Here is a 17,186-nt window from a genome sequence, read left to right on the forward strand (position 1 = left end):
TTTCATAATGTTGCATATGCCCCTGCTTGTTCACCCTTTATTCAGTTGTTATTTCAATTCTGCCAACCACATGCATTTTTTTTTTCTTTTCTAATGCAGGAAGAGCTCTGAGTTCCTTTAATAAAATGAACCTAAGTGTTTGCAGCTATAGTATTTCCATTGTAAAAAAAAAAAGGATTTGAAATATTGATTGTGAAATATGGAACAATAGTGACAAAACACTTTGCCTTTGAACTTGGAATACAAAGGAGTTTCTACAGTTTCTGTTTCTCCTTGAAAAAATACATTGCAAAATGAAATAAAATTTCCCTCATATTTACTTTGTGGAAAATTATAACCACTAATTTAATCAAACTGAGTTTTCCTACCAAAGGGTGTAATGGCCAATTTGCAGGTTATCATCTATAGGAAAGCTTGAGTTTTTGCCCTTTTTGCTCAACTTGCCAGTTTCACAAATGGCAAGTTGGCATTATGGCATTTTAGCATAAATGGCAATTTCTTATCATCTTCTAAATGGGCATACCAGAGTTGTACTGTTGCTTCTATGAAGATAATTCTCTTTCTTACATTTTTATTGTTTTGATCAGTTACAAAATTTTATTTTGTAAAGATTTATTTTGTAGGGACTTCACTTGATCTCTTCAAGTTGTGAATAATTTTCTTGCTCATTTCCACTGCTTGATCACTGTAGTGAACAGACTTTAAGGTGACACCTCATGATTCCTACCTCCTGGTGTCCACATCTTTGTCCAAACCCTTCCTTTGAGTGTGGTGGGGCTATGATTTGCTTCTTCTAACAACTAGAATACAGTAAAGATGATGGGATGTCACTGATGTGATTATGCTATACCACACACAAGTCCACTGTAGCAGTCTGGAGCGAGGATCTTCCCATGTGAGCTTGATGAAACAAGCAGCTGTGTTGGAGATGCCTACATTGCAGGGAACTGTGAATGACCTCAAGGAACTATGGACATAGGACCTGAAGGTGGGCTACCCCACCCCCCTCAAATTAAAAGAAAAGCAAAAGCCAGAGTCCTCAGTTCCACAAACTCAAGGAAAAAAATTCTTCTCACAACCTGAATGAGCTTGGAAGTGAACTCTTCTCAGCCAAGACTCCAGGTAATAAGGCAGCAGCTGACACTGCGGCTTCACGACCCTCAGCAGAAGACCTAGATAAGTAGTATCTGGATGGGTGACCCATGAAAACTGTGAGATAATAAATGAGTATTATTTTAAGCTGCTATGTTTGTAGTATTTATTATGTAGGAACAGATAGGAAACTTATACAAAATTGGTAATTAAATTTACATTTTAGAGTACATAGTCCTATTGCAAATTTTACTCTATGGTAATGCTCAATGTAAGACCACTTGCACTATTTCTAGATTTTAAAAATTTAAGTAAATAACCTCTTTGAAAATTTTCTACTGATTTTTATTTTCTATTATAAATTATAAATATATTATACTATATACAAATTATAAATAATGAATAATAATACTGGTTCAATAAATTTAAAAATTTATATTTTCTTTAAAATTTTAATGTAATCTAATATCTATATTTTGAAATTTTCATTATTCTAGCATTTCCTATGCATCTACTTGCCAATATAAACAATTTTTATCCTGCTTCATGAATTTTGTGTCTATACCTATGAAATACAAATTTAAGAGTGATATGAATTATTTAATACTACAAAATGGTACAACTACTACAAATACTATACTCATTCTACTACCTCTGAAACCAAAAATCAGAGCACAAAGAGAAGCAGGAAAATAGAAGGTTTGCATTACCAAAACAGTACTTCATTACACAAGATCCTATTGCATTCATGCTGAAAGGAGAATAAGATACATTAATTCATCTTTCCTCGACCTCAGTGCTTCTACTGGCTGCTCAATCTTCATCATAATCTCAAGCAGTTTCCAAATTTCATTTTGGCAGTGGTACCATCTACAAAACTTTATGGTATTCAGATGTGAGGTTATAGGCAAGATACGTGGAGAAGAATTTCTCTAGGCTTGAATTTTATTAAAATACCTTGGTAGCCAGCCTCAGAGATGGATCCTCAGGGTTTTCATGGTATATAATGCCCTTGTGTATCCTCTCCTGTTTTGAATTCTGACTGGTCTATGTGACTAACTATAGAAATGACAGTATGTGACTTCCAAAGATATGTCACAAAAGGCACTAGCCATTCATCCTATTCTCATTAACCATTTGCTCTGGTGGAAGCTAGCAGCCATGCTGTAAAGACACACAGGACTTACACTGCTGGCACAGTGGATAAGAATCTGCCAGCCAGCGCAGAGGAAATGGGCTTGGTCCCTGGTCTAGGAACATTCCACATGCCATGGGACAAGTAAGCCTATGCACCACAACTACTGAGCCCACACTCGAGAGCCCAAGAGCCACAACCACGGAGCCCTCACACCACAGCTACGGAAGCCTGCATGCTCTGGAGCTCATGAGCTGCAGCTAGTAAGCCTATGCGTCACAACTACTGAAGCTCATGCGCCTAGAGCCTGGGCTCCACAAGGGAAGCCACCACAATGAGAAGCTCACACACTGCAATGAAAGATAGCTCCCACTTATCACAACTAGACAAAGCCCATGTGCAACAAGGAAGACTCGGCACAGCCAAAACTTAAAAAAAAAAATTAAACATTTACCGAAAAAAAGGACACTCAAGTTGCCATGTGGAGAGCTCCCCATCGGGAGGGAATAGGACTTCCCATCAGCCAGTAAGTGAGCCACCTTAATAAGATCCTTCAGTCCCACTCAAGCCTTCAGATGACTGGACTATCAGGTAGGAATTTTCATTGAAATATATTTTACAATGATTTCAACAAACAACTTTGTATCCATGCTCAGGGTACAAGTCAGTTCAGTGGAGCCAGATCTATATGGTCAAATCCTGACTCCCCTATAGTTGTGGGTGACCTTGAACAAGTGACCTAGCCTCCCTGTGCTTAATTCCCTTAAAAAACAGTGAGTAGAGGGGCTCCTTGCTGTTCAGTACTCAGTCATGTCCAACTCTTCGTGACCTCATGGACTGCAGAATGCCAGGCCTCCCTATCCCTCACTATCTCCCAGAGTTTGCTCAAACTCATGTCCATTGAGTCAGTGATGCCATCCAACCATCTCATCTTCTGTAGCCCCTTCTCCTCCTGCCCTCAATATTCACCAGGCTCCTTTCCAATGAGTCAGCTCTTCACATCAGGTGGCCCAAAGTATTGAAGCTTCAGTAGAATTAGTTGTTTTTCTGGAATTCCTTTGCCTTTTCTATGATCTAACAAATGTTGGTAATTTGACCTCTGGTCCCTCTGCCTTTTCTAAATCCAGCTTATACATCTGGAATTTCTCAGTTCATGTCCTGCTGAAGCCTAGTTTGAAGGATTTTGAGCATTACCTAGCTAGCAAATGTTGATTATAACTTCATATAAAACCCTAAGCTAAACCCACCCAAATAAGCCACTCCCAAATTCCTAACCCACAGAAACTATAAGAAATAATATATATGTATTGTTTTCTACACCTCTAACATGGAATAAGCAATAGGTATCTAATATATAACAACATGAATGGATGTCTAGGATTACAGGTCATACAATGCCAGTGCTAAAGGCTAGATCCTGAATGATGGGGAACTCGTGTGTGTGTGTGTGTGTTTTAATACATTTATTTTAATTGTTTTTGAAGTGCAGAGTCCTCTAAAATGCAGAACCCACATCAAGCTTCTCTCTTGCTTAGGTCTGATGTTACTGCTATCAAATATGGTAGTTATCAAACATTAAGAACAAAAGAAGTATTCTAGACTTGGTATGCCTGAATACATATGTGGTGTTAATACCACAGACTACGCATAGATACTATACTTGGTAGTAAGCTAAGTATCATGAAACAGTGGAAAACTTACCCCTTTTGGAATCTAGTAAGATAATTATTTTCCTAGTTCTACAAAGACATTTAAAAAATACTGAATATAAAACAACTAGAGAAAGATTAGAGCTAAACCATAAAATCATTGATGACTATATTTATAGAATCAAAAAAATAAAACCATTGCAAACTTCTATTAAAGACTACAATGAACTGTGAACCCATTCTACTCTTTCTAAAGAACAAATGTTTAGAAAAAAGTTCAACTTAAAGTAGAGATAAATAAAAGTTATCATAAAAGATACATACACTAAACAGGTATTACTGATAAACAGTCACTACCAATAAAAACAGAAATTCAACTTGTTCCAAGGGGAAGAAATAAAAAGAGAAGACTGCATCAAATTGTCTAGGATTAAATATACTAAAATAATAAAACCTACAGGTCAAGTTTATATATTCTACACATGAATACATATTACCAGAAAATCCTGATAGTTTAAAGTCCTTTAAAGACAAACACTTTACTGTAAGGAAAATTAGAGTATAAAGTACTTGGTGATAATTCAGTCTTTGCCGCTTTCTTTTCCTCATAGGTAAGACAGTTTGATCCACATTTCGATGATAAACCATTCCGTAACAGTTGAAACTAATTGTAAACTTAGGTAAGAATTTAAGGGATTTCAGCCAAATTCTTGGAGATTTAGCATCAAATCAGGTTTTATTATTAACCTAGCTTTCACTTTAACTTTTCACTTTCATGCATTGGAGAAGGAAATGGCAACCCACTCCAGTGTTCTTGCCTGGAGAATCCCAGGGACGGGGGAGGCTGGTGGGCTGCCGTCTATGTGGTCGCGCAGAGTCAGACACGACTGACGCAACTTAGCAGCAGCAACAGCAGCTATGATCTGGGCCTCAGTTCTCAGACTGAAGCTCCTGTATTGTTGTTAAAGACTGGTTACCACTTGTACTCTAGTTCTAGGAACAAGAATATGCCTTATTCTTGTGTTCAAGAACCATTTTTGACACATAACATTATCCCTCAATCATAAAGGCCAACCTTATTCTTAAATTTTCCCACAAGGAGAATACAGATCATGAACCCAAGCCAAATCTCACTTCCATATCTGCACTCACATTTTCAGATTCCTCATTTTTATAACCTACAAGACTCTCTTGAGTTCTCCCTGAAGTTTTTCACCCTGAAAATAAATGCCTGCCTAAATTTCTACTTGCTGGTGTCATACCCTCATGAAATCATGCTCTGCCTGGATTTCCTCAAATTTACTAATTGTGTTCACTGCGCATCTCTCTTCTTGGTCAGTAACTGACTTGACCTTGCATGTGAAGTCGCTCAGTCATGTCCGACTCTTCGCGACCCCATGGACTGTAGTCTACCAGACTCCTCTGTCCATGGGATTTTCCAGGCAACAGTACTGGAGTGGATTGCCATTTCCTTCTCCAAGGGATCTTCCCAACCCAGGGATCGAACCCAGGTCTCCCACATTGTAGACAGACGCTTTACCGTCTGAGTCACCAGGGAAGTGACTTGACCTTGAAGGTAGGTTTAATTCAAACTCCTGAGCTCTTCTTGCCAAGCTTATCACCCCTAAGTCATGCCCAACTCTTTGCAAACCCATGGACTGTAGCCTGCCAGGCTCCTCTGTCCCTGGGATTCTCAGGCAAGAATACTGGAGTGGGTAGCCATTCTCTTCTCCAGGGGATCTTGCCAACCCAGGGATTGAATTCATGTTTCTGGCATCTCATGCATTGGCAGACAGATTCTTTGAACACTGAGCCACATAGGAAGCCCTCCTGTCAAGCTATAGTTAGCCAAACCTACTTACTACAGCCTAACCCAGTAAAGCAGAATCCAGAAAATACAGTTTTCCTGAAAGAGGCAGAATCACTGAAAAATTAGTGAAAATTTTTTGTAGTGCTCTAGCAATACTCGGAGAAGGCAATGGCAACCCGCTCCAGTCCTCTTGCCTGGAAAATCCCATGGACGGGGGAGCCTGGTGGGCTGCCGTCTATGGGGTCGCACAGAGTAAGACACGACTGAAGTGACTTAGCAGTAGCAGCAATACTAGTCCTTTCTTTTTCTATAATTTAACTCAAACTTTTCCTGGGACAAAGAAAACACTGTCTCCCAATTCTCCATAAAATGTATGTATTTGAAACATGGCTTTGCAGTACATATTTAACATTGTTTGGGGCTAAAGAAAGAACTAATAACAGATGTCTAACAGAAGATTTTATATTCTGAAATTCTAACACTGGAGTTAGAAGCCAAAATACAGTTTACTTAAAATAGATTCTTCTAGCAGAAAGATGTCTGAGAACAGAACAGGATATACTATTTTCTATACTTAGAAAAGTAAACATCTCTGAAGTCCCAGTGCCTAAGGGTGTTATTTTCCCCACTATTCTAGGTTGTGATACTTTGATGTTCATAGGAAGAAAACGGAATACTCTTTTGCTTTTAATCAAACTTCAATCATAATATGATTTGATTATTTATAACCTATTATTATCAGATCTGAAAAAGTCCTCAGGAAAAAAACTTCTACATTTTGACAACTATTTTCTAGGTATTGTTGAGAGCCAATCCAATCTCCAATATGTTATCTTCAATCCTGGAAAAGTCAGTTTGGGCATAGATATTTTAGGCCATGGATCTATCTAAATTTGCTTCAACTTACTGTAAGAGACTATGGATAAAGACACCGTAAGGACACTACTGTGACCCTGAAAAAAAAATTTTTTTAATGGAGCTATAGAATTTCCTGTGGCACTACAGAATGAAGTTTGGAAACTCTGCATTAAAAAGAGAGCTACTTAGAATTAGTAACATATATAAAATCCAGTCCCATCATTTCATGGCAAATAGAAGAGGAAAAAGTAGAAGCAGTGACAGATCTTATTTTCTTGCACTCCAAAATCACTGTGGACAGTTACTGAATCTATGAAATTAAAAGACACGTGCTCCTTGGGAGAAAAGCTATGACAAAACTAGACAGCATATTAAATTGCAGAGACATCACTTTGCCAACAAAGGTCCATATAGTCAAAACTATGTTTTTCTAGTAGTCATGTATGGATGTGAGAGTTGGACCATAAAGAAAGCAGAGTGCTGAAAAATTGATGCTTTTGAATTGTGGTGTTGGAGAAAGACTCTTGAGAGTCCCCTGGACTACAAGATCCAACCAGTCAATCCTAAAGAAAATCAATCCTGAATATTCATTGGAAGGACTGATGCTGAAGCTCAAATACTTTGGCCACTTAATGCCAAGAGCTGACTCACTGGAAAAGATCCTAATGCTGATAAAGATTGAAGGGAAAAGGAGAAGGGGGGCAGCAGAAGATGAGATGGTTAGACACCATCACCAACTCAGTGGACATGAATTTGAGCAAACTTCAGGAGATAAGGGCAGGAGAGCCTGGCTTGCTGCAGTCCATGGGGTCACAAAAGTTGGACACAACTTAGTGACTGAACAAGAACAATAAAATAAGTTTAACACATATACATAAATCCTCTTTCCCTGTATTGCTCATTTTTTTTAACAGCATTCTTCTTTTCTATTATAAATCAGCGGGTACTGTTATGCTTTAAAATAATTTGGTTCATATCATATGCTCCAAGAAGCTTCTCAAATAAAAACAGTAAGACATATAAAACAGAACAGTAGTTCTATCATGTTTAAGTGAAAGTGAAGTCACTCAGTTATGTCCACCTCTTTGCGACCTGACTGTAGCCCACCAGGCTCCTCTGTCCATGGGATTCTCCAGGCAAGAATACTGGAGTGGGTTGCCATTTCCTTCTCCAGGGGATCTTCCCGACCCAGGGACTGAACCCAGGTCTCCCGCATTACAGGTAGGCACTTTAACCTCTGAGCCATCAGGGAAGCCCTATCATGTTTAAGAGTCTCAGCTAATAAAGATTGTCTGCTGCTGCTGCTAAGTCGCTTCAGTCGTGTCCGACTCTGTGCGACCCCATAGATGGCAGCCCATGAGGCTCCCGCGTCCCTGGGATTCTCCAGGCAAGAACACTGGAGTGGGTTGCCATTTCCTTCTCCAATGCATGAAAGTGAAAAGTGAAAGTGAAGTCGCTCAGTCGTGTCCGACTCTTAGCCACCCCATGGACTGCGGCCCACCAGGCTCCTCCATCCACGGGATTTTCCAGGCAAGAGTGCTGGAGTAGGGTGCCACTGCCTTCTCTGAAAGATTGTCTACTATCTTGTTTTTAAGATCTCCAATATTAACTGACAATAAAGATTTTGATCCAATTGTGACAGTGTAGAGTGCAGCAGGGAAAAAAAGGAAGACGTAAGAACTACATTATCTCAGTATGCAAAAGCATGAGTACACAAATGTTGACTAATATGTAAGTGATTATATTAGGTCTTTAAAAATAATTGATTAGTAAGTACCTAATACTAAGATCTTGAAATCAAAAGTAGTTTGGAAGAAAACCACTTCTCAAATGTCAACAATCTAAGCCTAAGGAACAAATGAGTTTTTTAAGAAAACAATTTTAACACAGCCTGATCCTGAAATACACCAAATCCCTTAAAAAAACAGTTTTTTACTTTTCTGGTTGAAAACCAAAAACATTGTGTTACAAATATCAACTCTATCTGCAAACTGAATAAAATACAATGTTTCGTTTTGGGTGAAGTAAGTTTTCTGGTAAAATTTAAAGTGAAATAATTTTAAACAGAAACACTGATTTTAAAATACCAATATGAAGCTAAATAATAAATAATTCAAACAACCAAAATAACATGTTATTTTAAAATGTATCCATTTCAGTAGCATCATATAATATTTATACTATCTAGGAGAAGGTATCTCTTACTTGTAAGTCTGTAATTTCATTAAAATAATACAGACATCACTAAGGAAGTTGGTTCACAACAACTTAATTCCATACTTAGTGTTTACTCAGGGAAATAAGTGATTCTTTGGCAACCAGTATGGGCATATGATTTATGACAATATCTTCCCAAACTTTTAGCTTAGCAATATTCTAACAGTTTTGGACTGAACTTTTACTACTTCTCCATAAATTTCTGTGGTATACACATATATGCCATGTTAATACATATACATTTTCATACTTTTTAAAATTACTCATATCAAACATAGAGCTTTAGTATTCAGGTTAAAAAAAATAGTAATCCAAAGATCATATTTATAGTGACTTGGACTTGGATTTGGAAGTTTTCTATGCCTACTATCTTTACTATTTTGACTATCAGAGTGTTTCATATTTTATAATACAGAAAGTTATGTAATTTATTTTTACCAGTTTCTGGTAATTTTGAGACTCTAAAACTATAAGTGTAATATGTTACATAAAATTTAAGGAATTATCTAAAAACAGTTACTGTTATTCTACAAATTATATGCTATAATAATTACTTGACACTGAACCGTGTCCAACAGGCACATGAAAAGATGTTCAAAATGGCTAATTAACAGAGAAATGCAAATCAAAACTGCAGTGAGGTATCACCTAACACCAGTCAGAATGGCCATCATCAAAAAGTCCACAAACAATAAACGCTGCAGATAGTGTGGAGAAAAGAAAACCTTCCGACACTGTTGTAAACTAGTGCAATCACTATGGAGAACAGCATAGAAGTTCCTTTAAAAAACAAAAATACAGTTACCATATGATCCAGCAACCCCACTCCAGGAGATATATCCAAAAAAGATGAAAACTCTAATTCAAAAAGATACATGCACTCCAATGTTCACAGCAGCACTATTTACAATAGCCAAGACATGGAAGTAACCTAAACGTCCACTGACAAGATGAATGGATAAAGACGTGATATGCATGTATGAATGTGTTTGTGTATATATATATATACAAATGCATACATGAATATAACGGAATAGTACTCAATCATAAAAATTAGGTAATGCCATTTGAAGAAACATGGATGGACCTAGAGATTATCATATTAAGTAGAGTCAGACAAAAAAGACAAATATGATATCACGTATATGTGCAATCTAAAAGAATGATACAAATGCACTTATTTACAAAACAAAAGTAAAGACTCAAAGACACAGAAAACAAACTAATTACTGAAGGAGGAAGGGATAAAGGGAAGGAGAGATAAATGAGTAGTTTGGGATTAATAGACACACTGATTATTCAAATGATTCCATTTGCTCAGTCATGTACGACTCTTTGTGACCCCATGGACTGTAGCCTACCAGGCTCCTCAGTCCATGGTATTTTCCAGGTAAGAGTACTGGAGTGGGTTGCCATTTCCTTCTCCAGAAGGGATCTTGCCATTTCCTTCTCCATAAGGGATCTTCCCAACTCAGGGATCGAACTCAGGTCTCCTGTATTGTAGGCAGATGCTTTACCGTCTGAGCTACCAGGGAAGCAGTGTATAGCGTAGGGAACTATCTTATAATAGTGAATATCTTATAATAACTTATAATGGAAAATAATATGAAAAAGAATATAGATATATATGTATAACTGAATCATTTTGCTACACACCTGAAACTAACACTGTAAATCTACTATACTTCAATTAAAAAATTGAATCATATTCTATGTGCAAAGACTGAGTAATTGTATCTACATAAAACTTGAGGAAACAAGCTCATTTACAATGTAAGACTAATTAAATTAATTAGAAGGGAGTGGTGAGTACAATAAGGTACATCTTATTCATACTTAAGGACAGTAAATGAAAAAACATGGGATCAACATAGCTGTACCTTAATGAAGCATCAATCCACCCTTCTAAGTAGCTATGAAACCAGCAGAAAATTGGAAGTAACAGTCTTTGAAATATGCATAGCCAAAAATTTATTAAATATAGATTCTTTTTAGACTTCAGCCTTTCCAGGTTTTTGTATTTTTTTTTTCACATGTATGCTTTCTGTCAGCTTTTATGTTGGCCTGGATCATTTAATTCTGCTTCTGTATTTGAATATCTACCTCACATATAACAAATAGCATACATAATTTAATAAATTACCAAGAGGTAATGGCCATGTTTGTATTAAAATGGCTAATATTTTCCACATCAAAGAGATCAGAAATGGTATCAAAAGATGTTTTCCATTTACTGTTATTAAAATTGTCATAAGTAACCATTCTTCTCATGGAATTTTAATCATCTAAATTGAAATATGTGTCCCATGATACGTAATACCCCATGCTAATATATTTGCCCTTACTTAATGTCAAAGCTATTTGAAGATGATTTTACTTAAAGTAAATAGAACGTAGTGGAGCATTTATGCATAGGATAATATTCTGCAACAGTCGCTGAGGTCAATCTTGGCATAATTTTACTTGTGGTTGTAACTGTATCTTAGTTTTAAGTACAGTGATTTCCTCATAAACATGGTCAAATCACTTTTTTGGTTCAAAAGAAAAAGCACACATGACACAGTAAAACACTAGACAGATTTTCTATAATAAATACCATTTAGGAAAAATGGGATACATATGTTTTTTGAATACAATTTTCCAAAGATCTAAATCTCTTAAAAAGGCATATATTTTTAAAGCAATAAAACTTCAAAAAATTTGTAATGTAAAGAATAGCACAATTTTAAAAAAAGAACCCAGTGATCACTCCATTCACTATTTTTCCACAATTTTCTTGAATTCCTCTTTTGAACTCAATAGCATATTGGATAATTTTATAATTCCTTATGGAGTTAGAAACCAGAAGTTATCTAAAAACTTCCATGGACAATTTTACAGTTCATTATGGAGTAGGAAAGTAAATAATACTCATATATTGTCAAGACAAAGTTTATATATATATATATATATATATATATATATATATATATATATGACCAGCTAAATTAATAAAGATGGTAGCCACTTAAGTGATATAACACTGAGACTCTGAGAAAATATTTTCTCAGCAATATCTAAAATTCCACCATTAAAGATTACTTATTTTGCCTTAAACTATATTTAAAATATAATTATTAATAGGTAAGGTAACTGTTTAAACACTGGAAGTAATACAGTAGCATAAATAAATTAATTAGTTCTTTTACTGACAGCATACTTTGCTAGGGAATGGATGGGAAAAAAATAAGACATAAAACAGACAAGACAAGAATAAGGAAGATAAACTTCACCTAATATAAATTTTGAGACAGCATATATCTGCATATATAGATTAGAATTTTGACACATGAGAGGTATTTCTGTTGAAGTATGGGTATGAGGAATAAACTGTAAAGAAATAATATGCTTGCAGATAAAAAATGGTGATGATGGTAGTGGTTATGGTACAGCTTCTGCTGTTATAATTATTATAAGATTAGCTTTAATGTTGAATGTAATTGCAAGAAAACAAAATGTTTGCCTTACTTTTTATTTCTTAGTTTCATAAGTTTATCTTAATATATTAAACTCATTAAAGTGAAACTTTAACACATTTTGTCCCTATGTTATAAAAAAATAGTGTTCTTCTAAGTAGTAAGAGTTAGAAGATAGACAGTAGAAATATCTAAGTAGTAAGAAAAAGGCTGTTGGATTTATATTCAAAGAGGGTGAGGTTCAATTCTTTATTTTACCATTTATAACTATGTGATCCTGAGCAAGACTTTTAATATCACTGGCCTTGTTCTCCTCACCCATATAATGGTGATACTGACCTATTCTAATCTATAAGAAATAATGCAAAGCTCAAAGAATAAAATACTTTTAAAGGAAATGAATATTCTGGTAAGATTGCAATTGTTTAGCATTACAAGTAAGATTTTAATTACTAGGTTGGCCAAAAGGTTTGTTTGATTTTTTCCATAACAGCGTAGAGAAAAACCTGAATGAACTTTTGGGCCAACCCAATCTCTACATCAAAATTTCAGAAAAGGTGTTATGACAGACAATTTTCTTCCTCATAGAGTAGACAGCACAGTGTAGCACACAATGTCTTATCCTAATAAATATCTGAATTGTAACAAAAACAGCACAAGTGAAAAGCAGGTGGCCAACTAGCTATCTGGACTTCCCTCGTGGCTCAGATGGTGAAGAATGTGTCGGCAATGCAGGAGACCCGGGTTCAGTATCTGGGTTGGGAAGATTCCATGGAGAAGGGAATGGCAACCCACTCCAGTAGCCTTGCCTGGAGAATCCCATGTACAGAGGAGCGTGGCAGGATCCATGTGGTCGCAAGGAATCGGACACAACTGAGTCACTAACACCACATACAAATTAGCTATACCAACACAGCCAGGATAACCCAAGAACACTTTTCTGAACCACAACTTTCTCACTTGTTAAATATAGGGGTATTAGATAATGTCACAATGTTTAACCATCTCTCAAATTATATTATCAAGCAAAATTCACTTGATTTAAAAAAAAATCTAAATATATAAGAACCTAGTTTCTGAGCTATCATCTCAAATGGGCATTTTTAAAATCCCTAAAGCAGAAGGGTGAGTAATGCTGTTATTAGTGTGTTAAATTGTCCATGTGTTTTCTGTAACATTTTAATTTTAGGACCTTCTCATAAGGCTTCCCTCGAAGCTCAGTTGGTAAAGAATCTACCTGCAATACAGGAGTCTGCCTGCAATCCAGGAGACTCGGGTTCAATTCCTGAGCCCAGAAGATTCCCTGGAGAAGGAAACGGCAACCCACTCCAGTATTCTTGCCTGGAAAATCCCATAGACAGAGGAGTTTGGAAGGCTACAAGTCCATGGGGTCTCAAGAGTCGGACACGACTTAGCAACTAAACCACCACTGTAAGGATAAAGGTCTCTTCCACTGGTATATTAAATGGGTTGCTGCTGCTAAGTCGCTTCAGTTGTGTCCAGCTCTGTGCGACCCCAGAGACGGCAGCCCACCAGGCTCCCCCATTCCTGGGATTCTCCAGGCAAGAACACCGGAGTGGGTTGCCATTTCCTTTTCCAATGCATGAAAGTGAAAAGTGAAAGTGAAGTTGCTCAGTCGTGTCTGACTCTTAGCGACCCCATGGACTACAGCTCACCAGGCTCCTCTGACCATGGGATTTGCCAGGCAACAGTACTGGAGTGGGGTGCCATTGCCTTCTCCGATTAAGTGGGTTAGAAGTGTTAAATTCCAAGTTACTTTTTAATCTAAATACTTCTTCATATTTTCAGGTATTATTGGGTAGGCTGTTAAAGTGGCAAAATTTAAACTCTGTTGAATGAGATGGACTGTGGATGACAAGAACAACAACTAGCTTAACAGGTGAGAAACATACATAGAATTAGATTATATTCCTCTAAACCAAACCTCATAAAACAAGAATCTAATTACCTGTCTTCCCTTAAGACCTCTCTTTCCACGGATCCCAGGAACACCCTAGAATGTAAAACAGTCAAAAGTAAATACTTATTCCCTTTTTTGATTGGGTTGTTTCTTTTTACATTGAGTTGCATAAACCATTTTTACATTTTAGATATTATTAACTCCTTGTCAGTCATATCATTTGAAAATATTATCTCCCTTTCAATAGGTTGTCTTTCTATCTGTTGATAGTTTCCTATGCCAATCAAAAGCTTGTACATTTAATTAAGTCCCATTCATTTATTTTTGCTTTAATTTCTTTTGCCTTAGGAGACAGATCCCCAAAAATACGGCTATGATTTATGACAAAGAGCGTTCTACTTATGTACCCATCTAAGAGTTTTACAGTTTCAGGTTTTACATTTAGATTTTTAATCTGTTTTGAGTTTATTTTTGTGAATGGTGTAAGGAAATGTTCTAATTTCATTCTTTTACATGTAGCTGCCCAGTTTTCCCAGCATCCAAGACATACAGTTAGCTAAGAAGCACATGAAGAGATGCTATATACTGCTAATTATTAGAGAAACGCAAATCAAAACTACATGAGATATCACCTCACACTTGTCAGAATGGCGACCAAAGTTGGTACAAAAAGAACACAAGCAACAAATGTCGGTGAGGACATGGAAGAAAGGGAACACTTCTACATTGTCGGTGGGAATATAAATTGATACATCCACTATGGAAAACAGTAATGGGGCTTCTCAAACAACTAAAAACAGAACTACATATGATTCAGCAGTTTGGGAATCACTAACCTGGGAAAGAGTAATTTGAAAAGACACCTTCATACCAGCACTATTTAAAATAGCCAAGACATGGAAGCAATCCTAGGGTCCATCAACAGATAAATGGATAAATACATCTGTGTGTATGTATGTATAAATGCACATATATTATGTGTGTGTATATGTGTATCTGTGTGTATAATATTATAGAGCCATAAAAAATTAAATCCTGACATCTGCAGCAGTGGATGGATTTAGAGAATATTATGATTAGTAAAATAAGGCAGAGAAAGACGAATACAGTGTAATATTCCACTTATATGTGGAATCTAAAAAAAACACATAAATATATATAGCAAAACAGAAATAGACTCACAGATACAGAAAACAAACTAGTGGTTATTCATGGAGAGAGGGAAGGGAGGAGGGGTAAGATAGGGCTATGGGATTAAGAGATAAAAATTAGTATGTATAAAATACCTAAGCAATAGGGAATATACTCTATGGCACAGGGAAGTATAGCCATTATTTTGTGATAACTTTTAATGGAGCATAATTCATCAAAATATTGAACCAAGATGCTATGTACCTAAAATACTGTAAATCAGCTATACTTCAAAAAAATAAACATTTATCAAATCAATGAGTTATTTTTTTTCAAACATCAATTTATGGAGTATGAAAAAGAGAAAAATACATTATATTTTAAGCAGCAGTAATATTTAGAAGAGTGTCAATATACTAATTTAAGTGGCCCCTTTTCTTCCTCGTAACAAAATCTTGATTTTATTCAGAAATCCACCCCATCTGTATTTCCAAATAGGATCCTGCCATTCATCTGGTGATAATTATTTGTCAAGAGGTAGTATGTATAACCAAAGTTGGTACAATCAGACAAACAGAAATCTTATTTTCTGTACCCAGCAGACAATTACCACCTGTCTCCCTGTTTCTCTGGCTGAACATAAACAAAGGCATATTTAGCGCTTGCATTGGGAATCTTGCAATCATATGAGAAATCAGGCTTATGATAAAGCCAATATTGATTAAGGCAAGTGGAGAAAACAATGATCTCGCTGTGCTCACAGGATCACACTGTGCCTAGATTCCACCTCACCTGTTGTTTCTGGTCCTAAGAAGTAGTGGCAGGACACAGTACTCAAGTACTCAGCTTTTACAGCCAGAATATCTATGTTTAAATCCTCATTCTAGTATCTGTGTATAGTCTTAGGTAAATCTCTCTGTGTGCCTCATTTTCTTCATCTACAGTGAGAATTATAGCTACAAGGGGCTTTCCTTGTAGCTTAATCAGTAAAGAATCTGCCTGCAGTGCAGGAGACCCAGGTTCGATCCCTGGGTTGGGAAGATCCTCTGGAGAAGGAAACGGCAACCCACTCCAGTATCTTTGCCTGGAAAATCTCATGGACACAGGACCCTGATGGGCTGCAATCCATGGGGTTGCAAAGAGTCGGGCGACTGAGTGACTAACACTTAACACTTATAGTGAGAATTATAATACTATCTCATTGGGTATTGCAAGATTAAATGAGTTAATATTACATAGTGAATTACACATATATAACCATTACAATAAATCATTTGCTGTTATCATTGTTTATTTAAAATCTTATCATTTTGAAGCCAGTTTGAAATGAAATTTTGTGTCACTCATAATCTAAAGCATACTTATTGATATAACCCCTTGGGACATAATCACTTTTGTAAGCCCTTGAGACTATGAAATCTGTCAGAACTATGTAGCTTGGGATTTTTGCATATGCAGATAAGTTAGCAGATATCAATGGTTGAAGTAATCCATTTACTTTCAACTGAACAGTGGTTGACAAAAATACTCATGTAATATCTCTACTGACAACAGAGCTCAAAGGTGAGCAATAGGACATTGTGCCTATTGATGGTCAGTGTCACTGGGATCCTTAAATCCAAGATGATGACATTTTGCAAGAACATATAACTTTGGTTTATTTATTACATCAATTACTAGAAATAAGTTCATGCCAACAGGTCTGGAAAGGACTGTATCATAAGCAGCAGAGTTATTAACAATGTGAACTGTATACAGTAAGTCCCCTACATATGAACCTTCAAGTTGCAAACTTCAAAGATGTGGATGTGCATCTGGTTCCAGCAAGGAACCAAAACCTATGCCATCAACATCAGTCATGAGAGAAACTACAGCTTGCCCTCCATCTCCTATTGCTGATGACCCTTCAGCTCTACCA

The 17,186-nt window shown here is 36.4% G+C and overlaps 1 protein-coding gene across 1 annotated transcript in view; it reads right to left on the reverse strand.

The window, feature by feature from the left end:
• COL24A1 (collagen type XXIV alpha 1 chain) overlaps positions 1-17,186 on the reverse strand; it is a 396,719-nt gene that overhangs the window by 271,020 nt on the left and 108,513 nt on the right. Inside the window, exon 13 of the mRNA XM_018045691.1 lies at positions 14,186-14,230. Within this exon, the coding sequence (XP_017901180.1) occupies positions 14,186-14,230 (45 nt within the window). The remainder of the gene's footprint in view (positions 1-14,185; positions 14,231-17,186) is intronic.

This window comes from Capra hircus, chromosome 3 (genome assembly GCF_001704415.2).
Source record: "Capra hircus breed San Clemente chromosome 3, ASM170441v1, whole genome shotgun sequence".
NCBI lineage: Eukaryota > Metazoa > Chordata > Mammalia > Artiodactyla > Bovidae > Capra > Capra hircus.